This window comes from Ovis aries, chromosome 14 (genome assembly GCF_016772045.2).
Source record: "Ovis aries strain OAR_USU_Benz2616 breed Rambouillet chromosome 14, ARS-UI_Ramb_v3.0, whole genome shotgun sequence".
Lineage (NCBI taxonomy): Eukaryota > Metazoa > Chordata > Mammalia > Artiodactyla > Bovidae > Ovis > Ovis aries.
In genome coordinates this window covers 46,367,263-46,392,975 of record NC_056067.1, presented here as the reverse complement: position 1 = coordinate 46,392,975, position 25,713 = coordinate 46,367,263, and the positions used below count along the sequence as shown (strand labels likewise).

At 37.8% G+C, this 25,713-nt stretch overlaps 1 protein-coding gene across 7 annotated transcripts in view; it reads right to left on the bottom strand.

Moving 5' to 3' along the window:
- Positions 1–25,698, bottom strand: part of LOC101122457 (zinc finger protein 14 homolog) — an 86,969-nt gene extending 61,271 nt beyond the window's left edge. Inside the window, exons 1-5 of one of the 7 annotated variants that reach the window (XM_012190252.5) lie at positions 25,552–25,698; positions 17,501–17,712; positions 15,643–15,715; positions 12,850–12,976; positions 12,449–12,544 (exon numbers count right to left, since the gene is read on the bottom strand). In XM_012190252.5, the coding sequence (XP_012045642.3) occupies positions 12,449–12,544; positions 12,850–12,976; positions 15,643–15,715; positions 17,501–17,562 (358 nt within the window). In that variant the 5' untranslated portion in view covers positions 17,563–17,712; positions 25,552–25,698. Of the gene's footprint in view, positions 1–12,448; positions 12,548–12,849; positions 12,977–15,642; positions 15,716–17,500; positions 17,729–25,551 lie in introns of all 7 variants that reach the window. The other 6 variants (XM_060398541.1, XM_012190251.5, XM_060398540.1 and 3 more) reach the window with 6 other exon arrangements.
- Between the last annotated feature and the right edge of the window lie 15 nt (positions 25,699–25,713).

Here is a 25,713-nt window from a genome sequence, read left to right as displayed (position 1 = left end):
TTAAACTTCCTTGTTACAGGATGACTCTAATCATACATACACACACACAAAATCTTATAGCATACACAAACACTCATATAAGAACATCCCACAGCATGAACTGTAAAGGAAATTATCATACCTATTTTTTTTTGTAACCAGTCATTTATTTGGATTCATAGTTTTACAAAGGGAATTCTCTCCCACTTTGTAGTAGAAGAAAGATTCAGTCACATTTAGATTGTTATATAGGTCAGTCTTTTGCAGGGATATGTTTAAGCATACAGAATATAACTTTAAAAGGCTATAAAGTTACCACAAAAATAACAAAACTGCCTCACCATTCTACTTCTCTCTCTATTCTTCCTGCCCCTGTATGCTTGGATCAGAGACTGTTGCCTTATCACTCAAAAAAGTGTCAAGAATAATGGAGCAGCTTAGGTTGAGTGAGTAAGATTACAGCCAGAGATTAAAAGAACACACATCCATGTTGTTGTTCAGTCGCTCAGTCAAGTCCAACTCTTGTGACCCCAGGGACTATAGCCTGCCAGGCTCCCCTGAACATGGAGCTTCCTAGGCAAGAATACTAGAGTGGGATCATATCTACTTAATTGAGTTGTTGTCTGTTTGGCCACACTGCATGGTATGTGGGATCCTAGATTCCCGCCCAAGGATGGAACTCTAGGCTTAATCACTGGACCACCAGGGAAGTCCTGTTGTCAGGATTAAATGAACATGTCTAAGGAGAAATGTCCAGGGGATGGCAAACTATGGACTGCAGCCCTGCAATAATTTTTCTAACTGGAACACAGTCACACTTATTTGTTTATGTATTATCTATGACTGTTTATGAGTTCTGGTTGCACCAGAGACCACACTGACTGCAAATTGAAAATATTTACTATCTAGCCCTTTAAAAAAAAGTTTGCCAGACCCTGCTTAGTTCTGTGTTGTCCACTGCAGTAGCCACTAGCACATGTCTATTTAAATTTAATATAATTAAATTGAAAATTCTAATTCAGTTCCTCCGTGGCACTACCCATTTATCAAGTGTTCAATAGCCAAATGTGTCTAGTGTCTACCATACTGGAAATCAGAAACATAAGACACTTCTACCATCACTGAAAAACTCTAGATTAAGTAACTAGAGATTTAGTTTCTCTTTAATCAATGATAGGGAAATAGAAGGTACCAGTCCAGACAGAAGAATACCTTAAGAAAAGTCAAGTATTGAATGAACCTAGCATGAGTTCATTATACTATATGAGTATATATGAGTTCATATATACTATAAGGAAGATTTTTTTTGTAGCTGGACATGGTATATGTTTGGGGTCTGATGACAATACTATGCCTTGGAATTCTGTGATTCTGAACTGTGGGAAAAAAAGGAGGACTTAACAAGTGCACAAGCACTTAGTAGTGATGACCAACTGACAGGAAGGGTATTTGTAGGTTCAAAGATAAGGGAAAAGAATATAATGGGAGGCAGTGTATTGCTATTGGAAGAAAAGAGGTATAAGATGAATTTTGAACTCAAACTCAGTTAATTACCTGCTTTGTTTTCTTGGACACATTAGTTCATCTTTCTGAGCCCCCCAATAGTCTGTCTATATGATAGAAATAACTAACTCTTATGATTATTTTGAGGACTAGGAATACTATATGAAAAAATATTTGGTGAAAAATACATACTTAGCATTTGGGAGGCAATATTATGAAAGGATTTTCATACAAAAATGGAGATGTTGGCAAGTGAAATGTTTTGAAGACAACACTATGGATCCAGAGAGAAAATTTTAAGTCAAAACAGGGAAGATCATTCTAGTACCATCTTCTTCCTCTCATGTAATTATTTAGCAAATACTGTCTAATTTTGCCCCATGTATATCCTAAACTCTTCCATTTATATATAATATAATATGTAATATGAAATAGCTCTTTCTTGGATTACTAGAATAGCCTCTTAGCTACTTCCCCCCACTTGAGCTTTGTAATCCTGATTTTGTCATCTTGAATCCATGTCACTAGAATAGCATTATCCTGCCACTGTTCTGCTTAAAATTCTTTGATGGTTACATTGCTCTCACAATAAAAGCCAAACTCCTGAATATGGTTTACAAAGCTTTGAATGATCTGGCTCCTGCCTACCTTTCAACCAAATCTCACTCACCCTATGTTCCATTTTGGTTTCTAAGCTTCATTCACACTGGCCCTATTTAGTTCTTCAAGTGCTCCCAGCTATTAGTCTCTATTTAGACCTTTCTAGGTCCTTTTTCTTATGTTTAGAGGTATTTTCTTTTACTCTTGGCCTTGATAACTATTATTCATTTTCCAAATCTCTACTTAAAGGTCATACTTGCCAAATCTCTACTTAAAGGCCTCCAATGATCCTCTGATCAAATTATATTGTTGTTTAGTTGATAAGTTGTGTCCAACTCTATGCGACCCTGTGGACTATTTGTAGCCCACCAGGCTCTTTTATCCATAGGATTCTCCAGGAAAGAATACTGGAGTGGGTTGGCATTTCCTTTTCCAGGGGATCTTCCTGACCCAGGGATCAAACCTGCATCTCTTGCATTGGCAAGTGAGCTACCAGAGAAGCCCAAATAGGCCTTGAGTCACTAGCTATTTCAGGAAAATACTGAACATCAGAGCTTAAAATAAACAGAAAATAAGAACTCAGGAGAGACAACAAAGGGGAAAAAAAATGCCAAAACTCAGAAAACATATGCTTCTAAAAACAATATTGTATGACAATCCCATAAGAGAGTGATGCTAGGAAAAGAAATACTGAAAGAAGAATTTCTTTCTTTGTATTTTATAAAAATACAAAGATGAGAACTTAATAAAACCTCACAGAAAGTATAATATAAAAAGAGAGATGGAAACTGGGGGTGGGGGGAAAGAGCAGATACAAACTACTATATATAAAGGAGATAAACAACAAGGTATAGCCTAGGGAACTATATTCAATATCCTGTAGTAAAGCATAATGACAAGAATATGAAAAAGAATGTGTATATATATGTATAACTGAGTCACTTCACTGTTTACCAGAAACTAACACAACATTGTGAATCAACTGCACTTCAATTAAAAAAAAAATTGTAGAGGTAGCACAAGAAATTTAAGATCTGAATTATGCGTGTTCAATCATTCAAAAAATTTAATGAGTTCATATTATATGTCAGACATGATGGCAAGCACTGGACCTGAAAAGTGATCTATCAAATAGAGGAAAAGAGAAAACAATAGGGAACAAACCTTCAACAAAATAATAGTAGAAAATTTCACAGAGTTTTAGTTTCCAGAATGAGTGAGTTTGTCTAGCCAAACGGGGAAAAAAAAAAAAAATCAGTATCATGATACCTCAACATGAAATATTAGAACATCACAAATAAATAATAAATGCAAAAAGCTTCCAAAGAGTTTAAATACACCACTTAAAAGAATTAAGAACCTGAATTGGTTTTGGACTTCTCAATAACACTAGATACTAGAAGATTTTAGAAATCCTTGGAGGAATGCCTTCAAAAAGTTGAAGTCACTTTTTCAACCTAAATTGGTATTTCTAGTCAAATTATTGATCAAATTATGAGGGTGAAATGAAAACATTTTTATTCATGCAGGGATTCAGAAAATATACTTTCTATTTACTTCTTTTGCATTCTTTCCTTGGTTGCTTTTTGCTTCAGAATAGAAAGAAAACAGTGCTTCTCTGGTGGTCTAGTAGTTAAGAAACTGCCTTGCAATGCAAGGGACACAGGTTAGATCCCTGGTTTGGGAAGATCCCACATGTCCCAGAGCAACTAAGCCGGTGCACTGCAACTACTGAGCCCACGTGCTGCAATTACTGAAGCCTGCCCACTAGAGCCTGTGTTCTAAAACAAGAGAAGCCACTGCAATGAGAAGTCCCTACACTGCAACAAAGAGTAGCCCCCACTCTCAGCAACCAGAAAAAGCCTGTGCACAGGAACAAAGAACTACTACAGTCAAAATATAAAATAAATCTTAAAAAAAAATAGTAAGAAAACAAATCAAGAAAAAGGAAGGCAGGAGATCCAACAGACTAGGTATAGACAAGAATCCAAGGTATGCAAATACAGAAGAGAATCCAAATGAATTCAAAGGGGAGGAGTTAAGGGAATCAATGGGATGATCCTAAGGGAATCCACTGGATGACAATAAAGGGAAACTCTAAAATAACAGCTGTGTTACACCACACCTGGGGAAGAAGAACAGAGGGTTAGAGGAGGGATGTCTCAGTTAACACACAAACCACAGCTACCTCATGTGTCTGAAAAGAGATTACTGACAGATAAACAGAAAACTAACCAGTTCCCACTTAAGACAGTTTAACTTCATGGAAAAGCAAAGTTGTACAAGGAGTGAAATGTGACTACAGGGCCTGGCAACAAAAAATTTACATAGTTATTAAGCAAACTGAATAATTAAATTGTGATATACTATGTATGGAGAATAAGGGAAGAGAGTTTAAAGTAAGATAAATCTTCAAATTCCCCAGTGAAAAGTCAATCATTACTAAAATTAGAATGAACTCTTGAAAAAAAGATTTTCAGAAGAGAAAGGATAGAAATGGTAACTGAAAGAAAAAAAAAAAGAGATGATAGGGTCATGGGGTAAGAAAATTATATAGGAAATAAAATAAATGTAAGATATGAGTTCTAGAAGGAGAATATGGTGATGATGCAAAAACCACAGTTAAGACAGATTGCCAGAGTTGAAGAAAATTTAGTAATCAGATGGTTCCTTTCTGCTCTGAGCAGGATTTAGGAGAAGAGTTTTAACTAGATGTATCTTGGTAGAATTTCTGAGGTTCAAAGAAAAAGAAAACTCCATATAAGTAATAACCCAATGAATCAGGTTGTATCCTACTTACGTGTTTGTGTTTGGTGTTGCCCCAACAGTTCTCTAAAGTTTTAAATGAGTTACCAGTGTTGACATTATCAGATTTAATACAGAAATCTGGGTTTCTGGCTTTCCTTGAAGGACCAGATTATCAGGCAGCATTAGGTCTGTGTTCTCATATGACAGCTGTCTCCTAGACTTAACAAGTGCTCACTCCTTTGAGACAGGGTACAGACTCTCTCATTATCTCCTAGTTCCACATGGATGCTAGGCCAGAGTTTCACTTTCCCTTGTACGCCTGCAACATTGCTTTTCTTAATTTTTCTTTCATTCATGAAAGGTTTTTGCTGGCTATGGAATTCTGGGTTGACAGTTCTTTACCAAAAAAATACTGTTGCACTTTTGCCGATGTCCATGGTTTATGAAGAGAAATCCAGTTGTTCCACTCATTGTTTCCCTAAAAGTAATGCATTATTTTTACGGTTCTTTCATTATCTATGGTCCTTTTGGGACTTCATATAACTATGAAAACTCTGTTGTTATCCCACATGTCCCTGAGTCATTCTTTTTCCTTTTTTTCTAGCAGCACTGTGCTGCTTGTGGAATGGTAGTTCCCTAACCAGGGATTGAACCTGGGCCCTCAGCAGTGAGAGAACCTAATCCCAACCAACTACTGGATTGCCAAGCAATTCCCCTTGAGTCATTCTTTTTAAGTTTTTGATCTTTTTTTCTGTTATTCATACTGCATTTCTTTTGGTCTTCCTTCAAGTTCACTAATTTTCCTCTATTATCTCCATTTTTCAGTTGTAAAATTTTCACTTTACTTATTTTGTTATTTATGTATTTATTCCTTTTATTTTTCATTATACTTATTTTTGGCTGTGCTGGCTCTTTGTTGTTGCTCATGAGCTTTCTCTAGTTGTGGTGTGAGGGCTTCTCATTGAGGTGGCTTCTCCTGTTGCAGCACACAGGCTCGTGGCCTCCAGAGTGCAGGCTTACCAGTTGTGGCACATGGGCTCAGCTGTCCCAAGGCATGTGGGATCTTCCTGGACCATGGATCTAACTGGTGTCGCTTACACTGCAAGGCAGATTCTTAACCTCCATCACCAGGGAAGCCCTATATTTCCTTAAATGTACCTTTTTTTTTGCTATTGAGTTATACAGATTTTGTATATATATTTTAGATATTAACTCCTTGTTAGATACATGATTTGCAAATATTTTCTCTCATTCAATAGGCTCCCTTTTCATTTTACTTATTGTTTCCTTTTCCATACAAATTTTTAGTTTGATGTCATCCTACTTATTTTTGCTTTTGTTGTCTTGGCTTTGGTGTCATATCCAAAAACTAAAAGACTGATGTCAAGGAGCTTTCCCTGTTTTCTAGAAGTTTTATGGCTCAGGTCTCGTATTAAGTCTTTAATCCATATTGAGTTATTTCTGAGTAAGGTGTAACACAGTAGTCCAGTTTTTTCAACAGTACTTATTGAAGACAGTCCTTTGCCCGTTGTGTATTTGTAAAGCAGTTATCCTCCAAATAAAAAAAAGTTAAAAATAAACCAGACTGTGATCTCTGAAAAAAAAAACCTTTTGCTGTAAATCTTCCCCTAAAGTGTTCAAAGTAAAGTGACAATTAATAGAACTAAAAAAAAAAAAGAGAGAGTAAGCCGAGACCCAGCAATTATATTCTTAGGCATACTTCCTAGCCAATATCGTACATATGCAAATTTAGGTATTTACATGTTATTATCTTAGAATTTTATGTTAATTATGTGATACATATATCCTGTTGCACTATATTTTATAAATAACTATACTATTTTTTTAAATTAAAAACTTAGTGGATAAGTTGAAGAGTCAAAAGGTCATAATTGAAGAATATATTAGTGAATCAATACAAATTGATGCAAGGAATTTTTTTTTTGCTCTCATCTGCATTTTTTTACATTTTGATTTTATTGGAGTATAGTTGATTTACAATGTTGTGTTAATTTCAGGTGTACAGCAAAGTGACTCAGCAAAATGTATACATAGATGTATGTATACATCTATTCATTATTTTTTAGATTCTTTTCTTATATAGGTTGTCACATAATACTGAGTAGAATTCCCTGCACTATACAGTAGGTCCTTGTTGGTTATCTATCTTATGTAGAGTAGTATCAAAGTAAGGAATTCTATGTAAAGGCAGCATAAATAGAAAAAGAGATGAAGAATTTAAAACATCAGAGGTGATCCAGATGTTTTATTATCTGTTTAATAGGAGCTCAAGAGAGAAAAGAGGACATGGTAGCAAGGTAATGTTTAAAGAGATGACTGCCAAGGATTTCCTCTCACCAGAAAAAGATATAAATTCTTGGATTTAAAAATACAACCAGAAACAAAATATGGAGAAATAAAGGTAACCACACCTGAATGTATTACAGTAAAAATTTAGTCCCTTAGAGGAAAAGTTTATAAAGAAAAACAATCAGACATCAAGAAGAAAACATAAAAGAGTATCTTCACAATAATAACAATTTGTTTAAACAGGACAAAAAGTACAGATAGTGTGATTCTGTTTATGTATTATAAATCAGATTCAGAAATAGACCAAGGAAGAATTTCCTACATAAGACCAAGTAAGTGTGAAGCCCAAAACAGAAGACTGATAAATCTGACCAAAATTAAGAACTTTTGTTCACAAAAAGAAACCATAAAGAGCACTAAAAGATAACTCAGAGTGGAAGAAGACATTAGCAATTTTTAGAACATGGAATACACTCAATAAGCAAAATATATAAAGAACTCTTACACATCATTAAACATTAAACACAGGCAATCCAACAGAAAACCAGGTAAGAAAGACTTGAACAGGCAATTAGCTAAAGAAGAATTTCAAAACACCAATAATGATATGAAAATGTCTTCAAGCTCATCAGTAAAAAGGTAAATGCAAACTAAAACCACACTGAAGTATCACTATCTACGCTCAGCAATTAATAAAAATCTAAGTTTGACAATACATTAGGGAGCATATGCAACAGTGGGAGCTCCTATATACTGCTGGTGGGATTGTAATCTAGTATAGGCATTAAAGAAAAGTGGAGACCTTCTCTGGTGGCACAGTGGATAGGAATCCACCTGCCAATGCAGGGGACATGGGTTTAATCCCTGGTCAGGGAAGATTCCACGTGCTGCGGAAAAGCTAAGCCCATGCATCACAACTACTGAGTCTGCACTCCATGGGCCCAGGGGCTGCAGCTACTTAAGCCCATGCTTTCTAGAAGCCACTGCAATAAGAAGCCCACATATCACAATGAAAAGTAGCCCTTGCTCACCCCAACTGGAGAAAACCTGCACAAAGCAATGAAGACCCAGCACAGGCAAAAATAAATAAGAGTATTAAAACAAAACCTGAGAACTTAAAAAAAAGTTGAAAACTGGACAACTAAAGATATGATGCCATGTGATCCATTCATTTCTCTCCTATTCAAATCACACAGAAAATGTTCATAGTAGCAATTTTTAACTGTCAAAAAGTGGAAACAACCTAACTCTCTATGAAAAGTAGAACTGAAAAATAAACTGTAGTATATTGGTATAATTGAATAAATCAACTCTGACTATAAGAAATAATATGTATGCATCTTAACAGCAAAATGATTAACAAAAAACAACATAAAAGTATATATAGTACGATTCTATGCGTATAAAATTCAAACTCAAAACTGAACTATATTGTTGTGGTGGCTCTCTTACTTGGTAAAAGCAAAAGGGGACACAAAGAACTATGGACATAGAGAGATGTGCTGATAGTATTGTAAGTTCTTAAAATCTGAGTGATGTTTCCATGTGAGTTCATTTTATAACTGTTTGAATGTCTACCTATAGTTTGTTACCTTTGTGTATTTGAGATAATTTTCAATAAAAAGAATTAAAATATATTAAACTGCCTGCTGGGCATATCTGTCTCTGAAGGTACAAGTGTATAGTTGGAGCAAAGAAACAGAAAGAGTCGCTGGAACACAAAGTATTAACATAAACCAGAACTTCCAACGAACAGGCAGACAAAACAATGATGACATAAGCAGCTGTTGAATAAATGGTGCTAAAATAAGCCATGAGGAGCAGGGGAGGGGGGATTGAGTTGGACTCTCAATTTATAGTTTATTGTAAAAGAACTTTAAAATGGATTTGGATGCTGTTAAAAACAGCAGAGGGGGCTCCGCCCATCCAGGCTGGCGGCGGGCCGAGGGGTGAGGACGCCAGGGCCTAGCGGTGAGGACGCCGGCCTGGCCGTGGGCTTGTAGAGCCATGACCAGGCAGGGTCGGGCCCTTGCTGGAGGCAGCGTGTCGCGCCCCATCTCCTTCCGCGCGACCTACCACCTCCACAGCAAATCTGTTAGTAATGAAGAAAACTTGAAATTATTTGGGAAGTGCAACAACCCAAATGACCATGGGCACAATTATAAAGGAGGCGATTATGAAGCCCCTTGATCATAAGAATCTGGATCTAGATGTGCTGTATTTTGCAGACATTGTAGGCACAACAGAAAATGTAGCCGTAAATATCTGGGAAAACCTCCAGAAATTTCTTCCTGTGGGAGTTCTTTATAAAGTAAAAGTATATGAAACCAACAATAATATTGTAGTCTATAAAGGAGAATAACTCTTAGAGATTAATTTCCAACCATATTTGAAGAAGATCTTTATCCCCTTGAACAATTAAGAAGTCATCACCTAACTGTTGCACTTCCACCTGTGTTCTGGAATCATTGTGAGTGAGTCCTGTTCTAGACTCAAATCTAATTTAAAACCAAGTTTGTAATGTATTCTGAGTATCATTTACAGAGTCTTTCATCTATAGATTAAAATCACTTCAGCAAAAAAAAAAAAAAAAACCAGCAGAGAGGCTTCCCTGGTGGCTCAGTGGTAAAGAATCTGTCTGCCAAAGCAGGAGACACAGGTCTGATCCTTGATCCTGGAAGATCCCACAATGCTGCAGAACAACAAAGCCTGTGTGCCACATCCACTGAAATCTGCAAGCCCTGGAGCCTGTGCTCTGCAACAAGAAAAGCCACTGCAATGAGAAGCCTGAGCACCGCAACCAGTGGGTAGGCCCCGCTAGCCACAACTAGAGAAAAGCCCGAGCAGCACTGAAGACCCAGCATAGCCAAAAATAATTAATTAATTAATTAAATTATTTTAAAATATAGCAAAATAATTTTTTTTAAAGAACAAGATATCTATGAAATTTGTAGAGGTCAGTTAATTTTCTAAAATCAGAAATTGTAATCATCACAAAAGAGATGACTGCAAACACATAAGATTCCACAGGATGCAACAAGATTCTGAGTGCAGCAGTTAAGACTAGACGCAGCCAAATAAATAAATAAATAAATAAATAAAAGATGCCAATCCAAATTAAAATTTACGAAGTACAAAACACCCCATGGAAATGGGTATATAATGTTTTTATTTTATAAAGTCCATAAAAATTGACTGAGGAGAATTAGAGCAGTAACAGATAAAAAGTGTAAAATATAGTAGTGAACATGTTAAAGACAGTAGCACCATGAAGGTGAAAACGTCCCCTCTCACTAGTACTCAGTAGAATGACACTAAAACAATCCGATGTACCAAGAAATCAGTGTAAAAGTTACTGGGGATGACAAAGCAGTCAAGTTATGCAAGGGAGACAACTTTCAGGTGTTTTAGAATTACATATTGAGGTTATGCAAGGGTGAAGTGACAAGAGCTCTTGCATTTGAAAATACTTGAATAACAACTGGGGTAGAAGAAGCACCGGGCCTCCTGGCTGCTCCCCACACACAGGCAATGCATACTTGCCTGAGGCCCTTCAATGTTTGGCTTCCTCTGGAATGTTCTTCCTAATAATCACATACAATGATTTACAGCTATACTTCTTCAAGTCTCTGTCCCAGTGTCACCTTATTGGAAAGTTTCTTGTACCCTCTCACAAAAAATAGCATCTCTACCTCTCCACTTACTCTTTTCAGCACTTACCATTATATATTCATTTATTTGTGTATCTCTCCCTGCAGCTGAGGGTAAACTCTGGGAAGAGACATTCTGCATATTCTACTCACTGCTCTAATTTCAAGTGTTGAGAGTAGTGCTGGGCATGCAATAGGTATTCAATATACATATAATGATCTAGCAAGAGATAAATGGATAACGAAGATATGATACATACATACAATGGAATATTACTCAGCCATTAAAGAGAACAAAATAATGCTATTTGTAGTATCATAGCTGGACCTGAGGATTATTATACCAAGCGAAGTAAGTCAAACAAAGCCAAAATTTCCTATAATATTGCTTATATGTGAAATCTAAAAAACAAAATGATACAAATGAACTTAATATACAAAACGGAAACAGACTCACAGGCTTAGAGAATGACTTATGATTACCAGGAGGGAAGGATAGGGAGGAGCGATGGACTGGGAGTTTGGGATTGATATGTATACACTGCTATATTTAAAACAGATAACCAACAAGGACCTAATATACAACACAGGGAACTCTGCTCAATATTTTGTAATAACCTAAATGGAAAAAGAATTTGAAAAAGATAGACACACATATATGTATAACTGAATCACTTTGCAGTACATCTGAAACTAACACAACATTGTTAATCAACTATGCTTCAGTGTAAAATAAAAAATTTTTTTAAATCACACAAAACATATACTGAATGAAGGAATAGGCTGTCTTTTTTTTTCTTTTTTTCTATATCGTTGTTAGCCTTGAGATCTCAATGGAAGCACAGATTCTTTTTTCAAGCACTCTAAACTCAATGACATGTATGCTCAAATCTCCCTCTTATGACAGCTATGTGGATCAACCACTCTTCTACCTCTTTAGCCTCCCCTTTCTGCTGAGCTCCCTATTTTAACCTCTCTCGTGCTTCTACTTTTTACGAGTTATAAACAGTAAGCTATAAACTCTGAAACTGCTTTTTCTTTATTTTTTTTTCTCTGGCTGCGCCAGTGGCTTGCAGGATCTTAGTTCCCTAAGGATTGAACCTGTGCCCCCTACAGTGGAAGTGCAGAGACCTAACCACTGGATTGCCAGGGAATTCCCACTTACTCATTTTTTAATCTTTCTGTACCTAGCAGAGTACTTCACACACATTAGAAAATCAGCAAATGTTCATTAAAAGTATGAATGAACCAATGAGTGTATCTACTGTATCTTATAAGCTCTAGAGGAAATGAGTCTTTGGTAATGTAGAAAAAAATGGTATTTGAGGAGACAGTGATGCTCTTTGAAGACTAAGTACAAAAGAGGATGAGAAGCTGATAAGGAAGTACATTCAAATTATGCATAGAAAGAAGTATTATTAGAGAAGGTGGAGGAGGGCACTGGCTCATTAGAATTGGGACAGAAGCATAAGAGGAGACGAGCAGGAGGAGTGTGTTAAGTAAGGGGAAAAGGTAAGATCATTTGAAAGGTCATGCTGAAAAGGCTTACTTTTTGCACAACAGGCCTAAAGTTTTTAAGGAAAGCTTCCCAGACTGCATTTCAAAGGTGCAATCTCTCCATTGACTGACTGGGTCATCACCTGCCATGCCTCACTTACCTGGCCACTGGTCTCTTGTTAGTTCTCTGTCAACCAACCAGGGCTCCTTCCCTTGCTCCAAGAAGGAGATCACATCTGGTTTAGAAATAGAATGTCCTGCTTACAAAAGAAGTAAGGAGAGGTTTATGTTGAGAATGTCCCAGAATTCAAATCCAGTCCTTTCATTATTAAGAAAGAGTCAAAGGAAGATACATCATATTTATGAAACGTTATAGAGCACTTGAAACTTTCCTCACAACTCAGTGCAGCTTCCTCTTTCTAGCTCTACAAGATTAAAAACATTCCTCTGGGAATAGGATGTAGATAGAAACGCAAATGGTTACCTGAAAAGTAGGTGAGTATAACACCAGAGGAAATAGACCTTCTCGGGGCAGAATCTAAATTATTATGGATATCCTTACCCATTGAAACCAGGTTGCTGTAATTCTCCAACATCACATCTCTGTATAAATCTCTCTGATCATCATTCAGGAATTCCCACTCCTCCTGAGAGAAGTCTATGGACACATCACTGAACATCACTGACTCCTGGAACAACAACCATGTTAAATTTTTAAAAATTAGGTTTGATTAATAAAAACATGTGTTTTTGTGAAGGGAAGAGAGAAGAAAAAAAAGAAGAATTGAAAATAGCAAGCACACAGAGTGGAACTGAATGGGATGTCTCTGGAGGACTGTAAACAAATAAACAGGACCGAATCACTATGCTTCCAAGTCATTCTGTTTCCTCCAGGCAAAACTACCTGTGGATAGTTGGGCACTTCTGTTATCCAGCTAAGTCTGGGGAGGTATAAAATCCAGCCAAGATGAGTTTCCCAATTCAATGAAGTAGCATATACAAACACTTTGCAAATGCTATGTTATGAATACATGTGAGTTTCTTTTCCAAAACAGCTAAGAGTATAATTTCAGAATAAGGGAAAAGAGAAGACATTAAAAGCATCCAGAGGAGAGCAGGCTGGATAAAAGCCATCAAGAATCACAGAGGCAATGGGGTTCTTAAGAAAACCACTAAAAATAAGAAATAGTAAGAACAATTCTTCAACATGCTGATGAGGAAATTCTGGGGACTTCCCTGGCAGTCCAGTGGTCAAGACTCCATGCTCCCAATGCCCCCAGAACCAGGGAGCACAGGTTCAATCCTTGGTTGGGGCACTAAATCTCACAAGCTGCCATGGCACGCCACTCCACCCAAAAGAAAAGAAATTCTGACCTAGAATTCTATAACCAAATCGTCATTCTGTTGTGACAACTGAAAAAAGAAACTCCCAGACATGAAAAGACTCAAGCACGATTTCTCAGGAAACTATCAGAGGTTGTGCTCTACCAAAATCAGAGAGTAAACCAGAGAAGAAGAAGACATGAGATTCAATAAATATGTAAATTAACACAGGAAAACAGAGAAGGAAAATCCCAGGGCAAAAAGGGGAAGTCTTTGAGAAACAGGCCTAGAGAGCAACTAGACAAAATGGGAGCAGGGTGAAAAAGGGAACAGGGATGGAAGTTTCCATGTTCAAAAGGAATTGATGTATTTGATCAGACGGAAAACATACTGACTTGCATGTGGCAGTGATCTAGAGATTTTGGATATAAATACATGGACAACTAAGCAAATGAGGGGAAAAAGCAACTAACCCCAGGAAAAATGACAGACCGTAACAGAATAAAGCCACGATCTGGCTCAGCAGTGAGGGATATTTGCAGTTGTGACAATGTGTACACTATCGATTTAACCAAAAATTGTGATATAATAACAGGATCAGAGGAAATGAAGGGTGCAATATATGAGCATAATGTCCTTTCCACTTTGCAGGAAGTCAAAAGATAATGAGTAAATCTGACAATCAATATTCAAGAATTTAAGGCAGCTTTGCGAATGGAACTGGTAGTGGGGCCAGAATGAAATACCCTACTTTACTTGTGAACATGTACAAAATAATTTAAAAAAATATTTTATCTTAGAAAATTAAATTTGCATATAATTCAAGACTGAGCCATTCCAATGTCACACTATTATAAACTATATAATAAGAGTTATTTCTTGTTAAACAAATTCTTTTTATAAGTATTTTTTTTTTCACTGAATGTTTTGTAATATGGAAATAAATGACTTCTCCTTTGCTTTCAGACATTGAGGCTGAAGGTGATCTTTAATGACCTTCCCAATGTTGGTCCAATTTTACCTAAAACTGCCCATTTCTCGATGTAAATACCCATTGTTCCTAAGCTACAGGAAATTGACAGAGCATGATCCAGCTTCACACAATGGCATTACTGAAGTCTATTTATCATGGATGGTCTCATGGGGTGTCAGAGCTTTGACATAAGACTTTTATAACCACCAATCATACCCCCAAACCTGAAGGGCTGATACATTAAGAGACCTTTCCGTGTATTAAGAATGACATCAAACAAAACCATCGCACAAATTTTCTTCCTGGAAAATCTAGGTTTATGGAGATGATCAGGGCTTTTCCCTATGAGGTGCCCTAATTATCCTACCCATCTCCATCCCATCAATCACTGTCAAAGAAAATTAGATTTGTTAACTAATGGAAAACACATTTCTATTCTGCTAAGATTTCTGACACAAATCTGACAGAAGACGGTGAAAGACTTATGAGATTGTAAACGTTATTTAAAAGAAGGAACTGTGGAGGGCACTGGGTTGTTTTAGGAGGAAATAGGGGTCAGGTTCCTGAAGGGGGACCAAGTTAACCAGTGCAAAAAATTTTTTTCCAAACCTCAGATTGTTTTTATATTATGCAATTCACAGTATGTGGGAACAAATCAGGATTTATGATGAAATCCATAAGCAATTTTCTAATGGGTTTTAATTTGATTAAGACTTCTTCAGAGAAACTTGGTATCTAACCCCTTAGCCCTTGAACAGTTACCTGTAACTAAGAGTATAAAGATCTTTAACCAGATATTCTTTCCTTTTTTTAATGATTATCTAACCACTTATATTTTTCTATAAATATCTCTACCAAGAGAGCAATTTTTGAATTGGCTTATTAGAGACCTTTTCTTTAGAGCAAGAGTAAGAGAACTTTGACACTGTGTATAACTGAACTGTCTGAAGGCTGCTGTTGTTTTTAAACACCAAAAAGCATCGTGATAAGGAAAGCAAATATTTACATGTACTAGGGGTAAAAATGACTCTATCTGAGCAAAAAGAAACAGCATCTCACCTGAGCCATGGCTTTGATATTTGCAGAAAAGGACCAGTTCTTCCCTGGGCTCCTTTTTTGGAAAGAAGCAGAGCTGGAGAAGACAGAAAGAAGTTATATAAGATGCCACTTGCCTCACAGCTCCCAGTATGATCATTTCCCCTCTGCTTACTTCACACAAACACTGGAGGGATTTGTGAAAAGAATGGGCAAATCTCTAATTACCCCTACTCCAGAAACCTCAGGCCTTGACTACAACAGGACAGATTTGGACCACTTGATATAGCTTAGCGAATATAGCTTGTATATAGACTCAAGCAGATTCTTTACCAGGTGAGCCACCAGGGAAGCCCTGTATGTATACTCATATATACACAAAGATATACTGTTTAAAAATTACAAATGGCAGCATATTATATACAATGTTATGTTGTTGTTGTTTAGTCATAAGTCATGTCTTCTTTTGTGTCCATATGGACTGTACCCCTCCAGCCTCCTCTGCCAATGGGATTTCCCAGGGAAGAATATTAGAGTGGGTTGCCATTTCCTCCTCTAGGGGATCTTCTTGACCCAGGGATTGAATCTGCGTCTCTTGCATTGGCAGGAGGATTCTTTACCACTGAGCCAGCAGGGAAGCCTATACACTGTTAAACACATTGCTATTTTTACTTAAAAGTATCTTGGACCAGATCCCAACTAGTACGTTCAAAGATACATAATTAATTCTCTTTGCTTACATTGGATTCTATTAAGTGGATACACTTTAATTTATTCAACCAATCTGCTGCCAATTATCATTTGGGTTGTTTCCTATCTTTCACTATAACAAACAATGCTATAGTAAATATCCTTGTACATATTAATGTATCATTTTACCTGTATATGAATTCTGAATGATTAATTCCTAAAAGCTGGTCATATGCATTTTAATTTGGATATACATCAGTCAAACCAATTTTCAGTGATCTTGGATTGTACAATCAGGTCCAAAGTCCTGACCAAGAAACATTTGATTGATAAACCAGATCCTCTAATCTTGTCTAGTTTGAGAAAACTTTTGGGGTTAATGAATCTTGACTTAAGAAAACTGTAATCCAAAAAAAGCAAACTAAGTAATTTTACAGAATTTACAGTAATTTGGGGAAGATATTAAAATCAGCATAACAACAGAGAGGAAGTAAAATCACAGAAATAATATAGAAACGGACTAAATCCATACCACTGTTGCTTTACAATAGCTTTTGACTATAAGCATAGTAATAAAATTTGTGAAAACTGTATATTCTGTCTATTTCCTTTACTAATAGAAGCCTAAACTGTTTTAGGGGGATAACTGAATTTGTGATCGATGTCTAAATGTTTAAGAAAATTTGTGTCTCTTTATAGGCTGTAAGAATGTAATAAACTGAACATTATAAAAGTATAAGGGGCAGTGAGCATTCCACTATGCATCAAGCTCCTTGATCATCAATTGTCAATAATTTCATGCAAAACTGGCCACTCAGGAAATAATTTCATGGTATCACGGTATCAATTATTTAATAGCTACTTTTACCACTACCCCTAGTTACTCACTGCATCCCCCCATAGGTAAACAAATTCCAGACATGAAAACCAAAGTAATCCACAAATGCCTCTTCCTTAAAACCTAAAAGCATTCCTTGAACCTAAGTATTATTATTTACTAAGTTCTTAGTATTTTTCTCAACTGCACAGCCTATCATGTACCAGGTACTGTGCTAGACACTAAACAATCAACAGTTATCCAGAAAGATTTGAAAAGAAATCCTTCTCCTATACTTCTCACTTTAATTCCCCTTTTCTAGTCTGTCTTCCTGGCCTTTCCCTGATTATAAAGGGACTTCCTCAGGTGTTGTACCTGTTAAGCAGAATGGGCAGGAAACTTCTCATCTCAATAGCTTCATATAATGCTTGGCACATTCCCAACGCTCTTCATCTTTTCCCCTAGATGGTAACCTCCCAGGCTGAATTCTTCCATCTGGAGGATCTGCTCCTCTCTTTTAAAGCCAATGATCTCTGTAGCCAAGACCACAGTATGCTCGCAACACAACCACACCGAGGCAAAGAGCACTGTCAAAAGATAACACTATAGAGAAGAGTCTCGCACTCTAATAAGTAGCTTAAAATTTGTGAGAATTTTGCACTCATCTAAATAATAAACCTATCTTTTAATCAAAAAATGTAATGTTTTAAATTATTTCCAGCAGTATCCTGAAAATTTCCTGTATGCTAGGAATTGTACTTGTCTGTTAATAATAGGGACCTGAAAAGCAGTTTAATTTTTCTTTAATAAGAAAGCAGAAGTAGTTAGTGACTGGCTTTGGCCCCCATGATTGTTTTAGACACAATATCTCTCATACAATTAAAGATTACCAGACATGCAAGGAGATAAAAACAGAAAACAAGCAGAACCAAAGACAATTTAGATACTGGAGTAGGCAAACCATTTAAAGTAATAATAGCTACAACTAAAATGTTGAAGACAAGCTAGGAAGACAGGCAAGTGGATGGATGATAAGATGAAGAAACTAAACACAACCGAAATCCATAAAAAAGAATCAAATCGACTATCTATTTCAGCCAATTAAGAAATAAATAAGTTACTGCATGGTTTTGAGAAACCAGGATTACTGAACTCAGACAAGCCAACAAAAAATATCCACATGAAGTACAAGAGAAAATAATAAATAAGTAACAGAAATGAGTGTAAAGGATATATGGGACAGTTAAAAGATCACCACACATGTAAGTGGAGTTTCAGAGAAGAAAAGAGACTGGACAGGAATTAATATTTGAATAAATTGATTAAAAACCCTAACAAGAGTTTCAAGAAGCTCAGAAAACAGAAGACTAATATACAAGAAGGTAAGCAAACACACAAAAGCAAAACCACAACCAAGCAAAACGTTAGAGTCAAAACTGTTGAAAACCAAGGAGAAAGGAAATAAAAGACCTATTACCAACAGCACAATGAAAAAGAGAGGAATAATACAAATGAACGAAATCAGTAAGGAAAGGGAATATCTTTACAGATGCCATTGACATTAAAAAGACAATCTGTTATTTTTGTTTAGTCCTAAGTCATGTCTGACTCTTGTGATCTCATGGACTGTAGCCCGCCAGGCTCCTCTGTCTATGGAATTCTCCAGGCAAGAATACTGGAGTGAGCTGCCATTCCCTTCTCCAAGGGATCTTCCTGACCCAGGGATCAAAAAGAAAAACCATTTGAGGGACTTCTCTGATGGTCTAGGGGCTAAGACTATCTGCCCAATGCAGGGGGCCCAGGTTTGATCCCTGCTCAGAGAACTAGATCTCACATGCCACAACTAAGACCTGGCACAATCAAACAAATAAATAAATATTTTTTTAAAAAACCATCTGATACTTACTAATTAAAAGGAGAAAAGCAGTAATTTTACAAAGGAGAAACCAGGGAGAAATCACTCTAACCAAGTAACCTAAGTTAACACTACTAGTAATGAGATATCATATAGCTTCTGATATGACACACTGAGAAGAAGAAATTATTTCTGTGATCTTTTTGCCAAAAAGGCATAGTCTAAATTTAGCCAAGAGGAAATAGCAGACAAATTCAAATTGAAAGACATTCAAAAAATAGGCCAAAGAACTAAACAGACATTTCTCCAAAGAAACATACAGATGGCTAATAAATACATGAACAGATGCTCAACATCACTTATTATCAGAGAAATGCAAATCAAAACCACAATGAGGTACCATTTCACGCCAGTCAGAATGGCTGCTATCAAAACTATAAATGCTGGAGAGGGTGCGGAGAAAAAGGAACCCTCTTACATTGTTGGTGCGAATGCAAACTAGTACATCCACTATGGAGAACAGTGTGGAGAGTGCTTAAAATAGTCCTGGAAATAGAACTGTCATACGACCCAGCAATCCCACTGCTGGGCATACACACCAAGGAAACCAGAACTGAAAGAGACATGTGTACTCCAATGCTCATCACACTATTTACAATAGCCAGGACATGGAAGCAACCTAGATATCCACTGGCAGACAAGTGGATAAGAAAGTTGTGGTACATATACACAATACTCAGCCATTAAAAAGAATGCATTTGAATCAGTTCTACTGAGGTAGATGAAACTGGAGCCTATTAGACAGAGCGAAGTAAGCCAGAAACAAAAACACCAATACGGTATACTAATGCATATATACGGAATTTAGAAAGATGGTAATGATGACGCTATATGTGAGACAGCAAAGGAGACACAGATGCAAAGAACAGTCTTTTGGACTCTGTGGGAGAAGGTGAGGGTGGGATGATTTGAGAGGGTAGCGTTGAAATGTGGATATTATCATGTGATGCATGAGACAGTGCTCAGGGCTGCTGCACTGGGATGACCCAGAGGGATGGGATGGGGAGGGAGGTGGGAGGAGGGTTCTGGATGGGGAACACATGTGCACCCATGGCTGATTCACGTTGATGTTTGCAAAAACCACTACAATATTGTAAAGTAATTAGCCTCCAATTAAAATAAATAATTTTTTTTAAAAAAGACATTCAACAAAATAACTGGCCAGTGCTCTTCAAAAGTGTCACAGTCATAAAAGATAAAAAGGACTAAAGAATTATGTCAGATGGGAGGAATACTAATAAAACGAGGCAACTAAATCAATCTGGGCATTTAGATAGGATTCTTTAACATAGTAGGGCACTGATAAGACAATTAGCAAAATTTAAATAAAGTCTGTAAATTAGCAAAAGTAGTGTATCAGGGTAAATCTCCTGGTTCTCCTAATTGTACTGTGGACACTTGAGTGAAGAGTGTATTGGAATCCTTTGCCTTATGCTTACAATATAAAAATAAAAAGTTTCTTAAAAATGTAAAAAGAATTAAAAGGACCAGAGGACACTTTTAAAAACTGTATGTCTGAATGGCTAATAAAAATAGGAAAAGAGGCTAAACAGCGTAACACATCAGGGAAAAGTAAATTAAAAACTGTGATGAAACTCTGCTATATATCCACCAGAATAGTTAAAAGATTGATAATTTCAAATAACAGACATGACGCAGAGCAACTGAAACTCTCATACATTACTGGATGGAGTGTAAATTGGTACAATATAAGATACTGGTAGTTATCAACGAAACATGCCTGCTCAATGATCCAGGATTTCCCTGATGGCTCAGCGGGTAAAGAATCTGCCTGCAATGTGGGAGACCTGGGTCAGGAAGATTCCCCTGGAGAAGGGAATGGCTACCCACACCATTATTCCTGCCCGAAGAATGCCATGCACAGAGGAGGCTGGAGGGCTCCATTCCATGGGGGTCACCCAATGATCTAGCAATTTCACTCCTAAATATTTACTCAAGAGACGAGCATTTATTTATTTTAATGATTATCTAGTTAGCTTGGTTTGTGCTGGATCTTTGCTCTACGCAGGCTTTTCTCTAGTTGCAGCAAGTGGGAGCTACAGTCTAGTTGCAGTGCACAGTCTTACTGCAGTGGCTCTCCCTGCTACTGAGCGCGGCTCTAGGGTGCTTGGGTTTCAGTAGTTGCAGTGCATGGGCTCAGCAGTTGGGACTGCCAGGGTCTTGAGCACAGGCTCTATAGTTGTGGCTTCGCTGCTCTCTGGCATGTGGGATCCTCCTGGTTGTTCTTTAGTTATTCAGTCGTGTCTGACTCTTTGCGACTCCATTGACTGTAGCCCTCTAGGTTCTTCTGTCCATGGGATTTGCCAAGGCAAGAATATTGGAGTAGGTTGCCATTTCCTTCTCCAGGGGATCTTTCCACCCAGGGATTGAACCTGCATCTCCTGCATTGCAGGCAAATTCTTTACCACTGGGCCAACAGGGAAGCCCCAAGAAAAGCATTTACGTGTTCATCAAAACCACAGTAGAATGTTCATAGCAGCAACACAATTTGTAATAGCCACAAACTGGAAACTATTAAATGTCCCTGGGTGAACAGTGTAATCAGGGACGAAAATAGGAAGTCAAGAAATACCGGGAATACAGAATGAAGCAGGGCAAAGGCTAAGAGTTTTGCCAAGAGAACACACTGGTCACAGCAAACACCCTCTTCCAACAACACATGAGACGACTCTACACATGGATATCATCAGACGGCCAATACTGACATCAGACTGATTATATTCTTTGCAGCCAAAAATGGAGAAGTTCTATACAGTAAGCAAACACAAGACCAGGAGCTGACTGTGGCTCAGATCATGAACTCCTTATTGCAAAATTCAGACTTAAATTGAAGCAATTAGGGAAAACCACTAGACCATTTAGGTATGACCTAAATAAAATCCCTTACAATTATACAGTGGAAGTGACAAATAGATTCAAAGGATTAGATCTGATAGAGTGCTTGAAGAACTATGGACGGAGGTTCATGGCATCATATGGGAGGCAGTGATCAACCATCCCCCAAAAAAAGTAATGCAAAAAGGCAAAATGGCTGTTTGAGGAGGCCTTACAAATAGCTGAGAAAAGAAAAGAAGCTAAAGGCAAAGGAGAAAAGAAAAAATATATCCATCTGAATGCAGAGTTCCAAAGAACAGCAGGAACTTATCTGCTTCCTCAGTGATCAATGCAAAGAAATAGAGAAAAACAATATAATGGCAAAGATTGGAGATCTCTTCCAGAAAATTAGAGATGCCAAGGGGACATTTCATGCAAAGATGGTACAGTAAAGGACAGAAAAAGTACAGACCTAACAGAATTACAAGATATTAAGAAGAGGTGGCAAGAATACACAGAAGAACCATACAAAAAAGATCTTAACAACCCAGATAACCACGATGGTGTGTTCACTCATCTACAACCAGACATCCTGGAGTGTGAAGTCAAATGGGCCTTAGGAAGCATCACTACAAACAAAGCTAGTGGAGGTGAAGAAATTTCAGCTGAGCTATTTCAAATCCTAAAAAGATGATGCTGTAAACTCAATATGCCAGCAAATTTGGAAAACTCAGCAGTGGCCCCAGGACTGGAAAAGGTCAGTTTTCATTCCAATCCCAAAGAAAGGCAATGCCAAAGAATGTTCAAACTACTGCACAATTGCACTCATCTCACACATTAGTACATTAATGCTTAAAATTCTCCAAGAGAGGCTTCAACAGTACGTAAATCGAGAACTTCCAGATGCTCAAGCTGGATTTAGAAAAGGCAGAGAAGAACCAGAGATCAAATTGCCAACATCCACTGGATCACAATAAAAAGAGAGTTCCAGAAAAACATCTACCTCTGTTTTATTGACTATACCAAAGTCGTTGACTGTGTGGATAACAACAAACTGTGGAAAATTCTTCAAGAGATGGGAATACCAGACCACCTTACCTGCCTCCTGAGAAATCTGTATGCAGGTCAAGAAGGAACAGTTAGAACCAGACATGGAACAATGGACTGGTTCCAAATTGGGAAAGGGGTTCATCAAGGCTGTATATTATCACCCTGCTTATTTAACTTGTATATGCAGAGTACATCATGAAAAATGCCAGGCTGGATGAAGCATAAGCTAGAATCAAGACTGCCGGAAGAAATATCAATAACCTCATATATGCAGATGACATCACCCTTATGGCAGAAAGAGAAGAGGAATTAAAGAGGAGAGTGAAAAAGCTAGCTTAAAACTCAACATTCAAAATACTAAGATCATGGCATCTGGTCCCATCACTTCATGACAAATAGATGGGGAAACAACGGAAACAGTGACAGACTTTCTTTTCTTTGGCTACAAATCACTGCAGATGGTGACTGCAGCCATGAAATTAAAAGACGTGCTACTTGGAAGAAAAGCTATGACAAACCTAGACAGCATTTTAAAAAGCAGATACATTACTTTGCTGACAAAGGTCCATCTAATCAAAGCTATGATGTTTCCAGTAGTCATGTATGGATATGAAAGTTGGACCATAAAGAAAGCTGAGTGCTGAAGAACTGATGCTTTTGAACTGTGGTGCTGAAGAAGACTCTTGAGAATCCCTTGGACTGCAAGGAGATCAAACCAGTCAATCCTAAAGGAAATCAATCCTGAATATTCATTGGAGGGACTGATACTGAAGCTGAAGCTCCAATAATTTAGCAAACTGATGTGAAAAACTGACTCATTGGAAAAGACCCTGATGCTGGGAAAGATTGAAGGCAGGAGGAGAAGGGGACGACAGTGGATGAGATGGTTGGATGGCATCACTAGATGGACATGAGTTTGAGCAGGCTCTGGGAGTTGGTAATGGACAGGGAAGCCTGGCGTCCTGCAGTCCACGAGGTCGCAAAGAGTCAGACATGACTGAATAACTGAACAGTGGATTTAATAAATTGTAATATACCCCCAAATGTAATGAGAACTAAGTACAATTACACTCAACAACATAGATGAGCTTCATAGACATAATGTGGAACAAAAGAAACCAGACACAAAGGAATACATGGTATATAATTCCATTTAAATATGAAATTCATGAATGGATCAAATTAATGGGTATAGAATTCTGAATACTGACGTTGGGAGAGGAATATCTGGGAAGGGCATGAGGGAATCTTCTGGGGTGCTGGCAAAATTCTTTATGATGATCTAGCACTCAGGCACTCTTGCCTGGAAAATCCCATGGATGGAGGGGCCTGGTGGGCCGCAGTCCATGGGGTCGCTAAGAGTCAGACACAGCTGAGCGACTTCACTTTCACTTTTCACTTTCATGCATTGGAGAAGGAAATGGCAACCCACTCCAGTGTTCTTGCCTGGAAAATCCCAGGGATGGGGGAGCCTCATGGGCTGCCATCTATGGGGTCACCCAGAGTCAGACACGACTGAAAGGACTTAGCAGCAGCAGCAGCAGCAGGAAACTGTTTTATGGCCATATACTTAAGATTTGTGCACTTTACTGTATATATGCTATATATCATAAAAATGTTTAAAAAAAACTATCAGAACCATGTTTTGGTAGGGACATGGAGCAATCACATGTTTGATACACGTATATAAAGTATAAACATGACACTCACTTTGGTAAATATCTTGGCACTATTGGGAAAGTGGAAGATACATGACCTAGCACTCCTAGAACTCCACTGGTAGGTAAACTCGTGCGTGATAACCTATGTAAAAGAATGTTCATGGCAGCACAGTCTATAAAGTAAAAAACTAGAAATAACGCAAATGTCCATCATTACTAGAAGGGATGAATAATAGTTTAATGGATGGAACATAGCAAAGAAAACAAATGAACAACTATTAAAATATAATATGGGTAATTCTCAAAAGCACAGTTGAACAAATAGAGTAAGAGATAAAAGACAGTATGGGGTATTCATATAAAGTTTAAAAATAGGGGAAAACTACTGTATAAAGCTTAAAGAGATATATATACATACATGAAAAAATTTCATACAATTTTCCAGTCACACAAACATAATCACACAAATGTAAACCATCAGGGTGTCATACAGCTAGAGATAACCCACAACCCAAACACAGGGCCGCATACCCAGGGTCACATAGCACAGTCACACTTTTCACAAGAGGACAGTCACACCGGCACTGTCACGGGTACTGCACACCTGCACATGGCCGTACACTCACAATCACACTCACCACAGATAAATCACACAGTATCCACAGGTACCCCACAGGTATCTGCAGCCCACAGTCGCACAATCACACCCCTCTAAGGGGACAAACGCTATCACATTCACCGAGTCAAAAGCTACTCACATCCCCACATACAATGCTGCAAGTGATTACACGCACATGACCAGGACGCATCCCGTCACATCGGCACAGTCACAGGTTCTCAGACAGTTAAGCAAACGGTTATCACTGGAACCTCACACACGCTCACTACCGGAAGAGCCAGACACAATCACGTGGTCATTCATCACTTACACCAACGCAAACACAATCACACAGTTTCCGACTCACCTCTTAGCGAGCGGTACAAGGCCTAAGCTCCGGCCCTGCCCTCTTCTCTGGTTCCCCACCTCAGGTCTCCCAAGCTTCCTAAGAAGCTGAACCTTCCACAACAAGGTAACACTAGCTGGTGCGGACCTGAGGGTCCCGCCAGCGCGTGACTTTGAGGCTGAA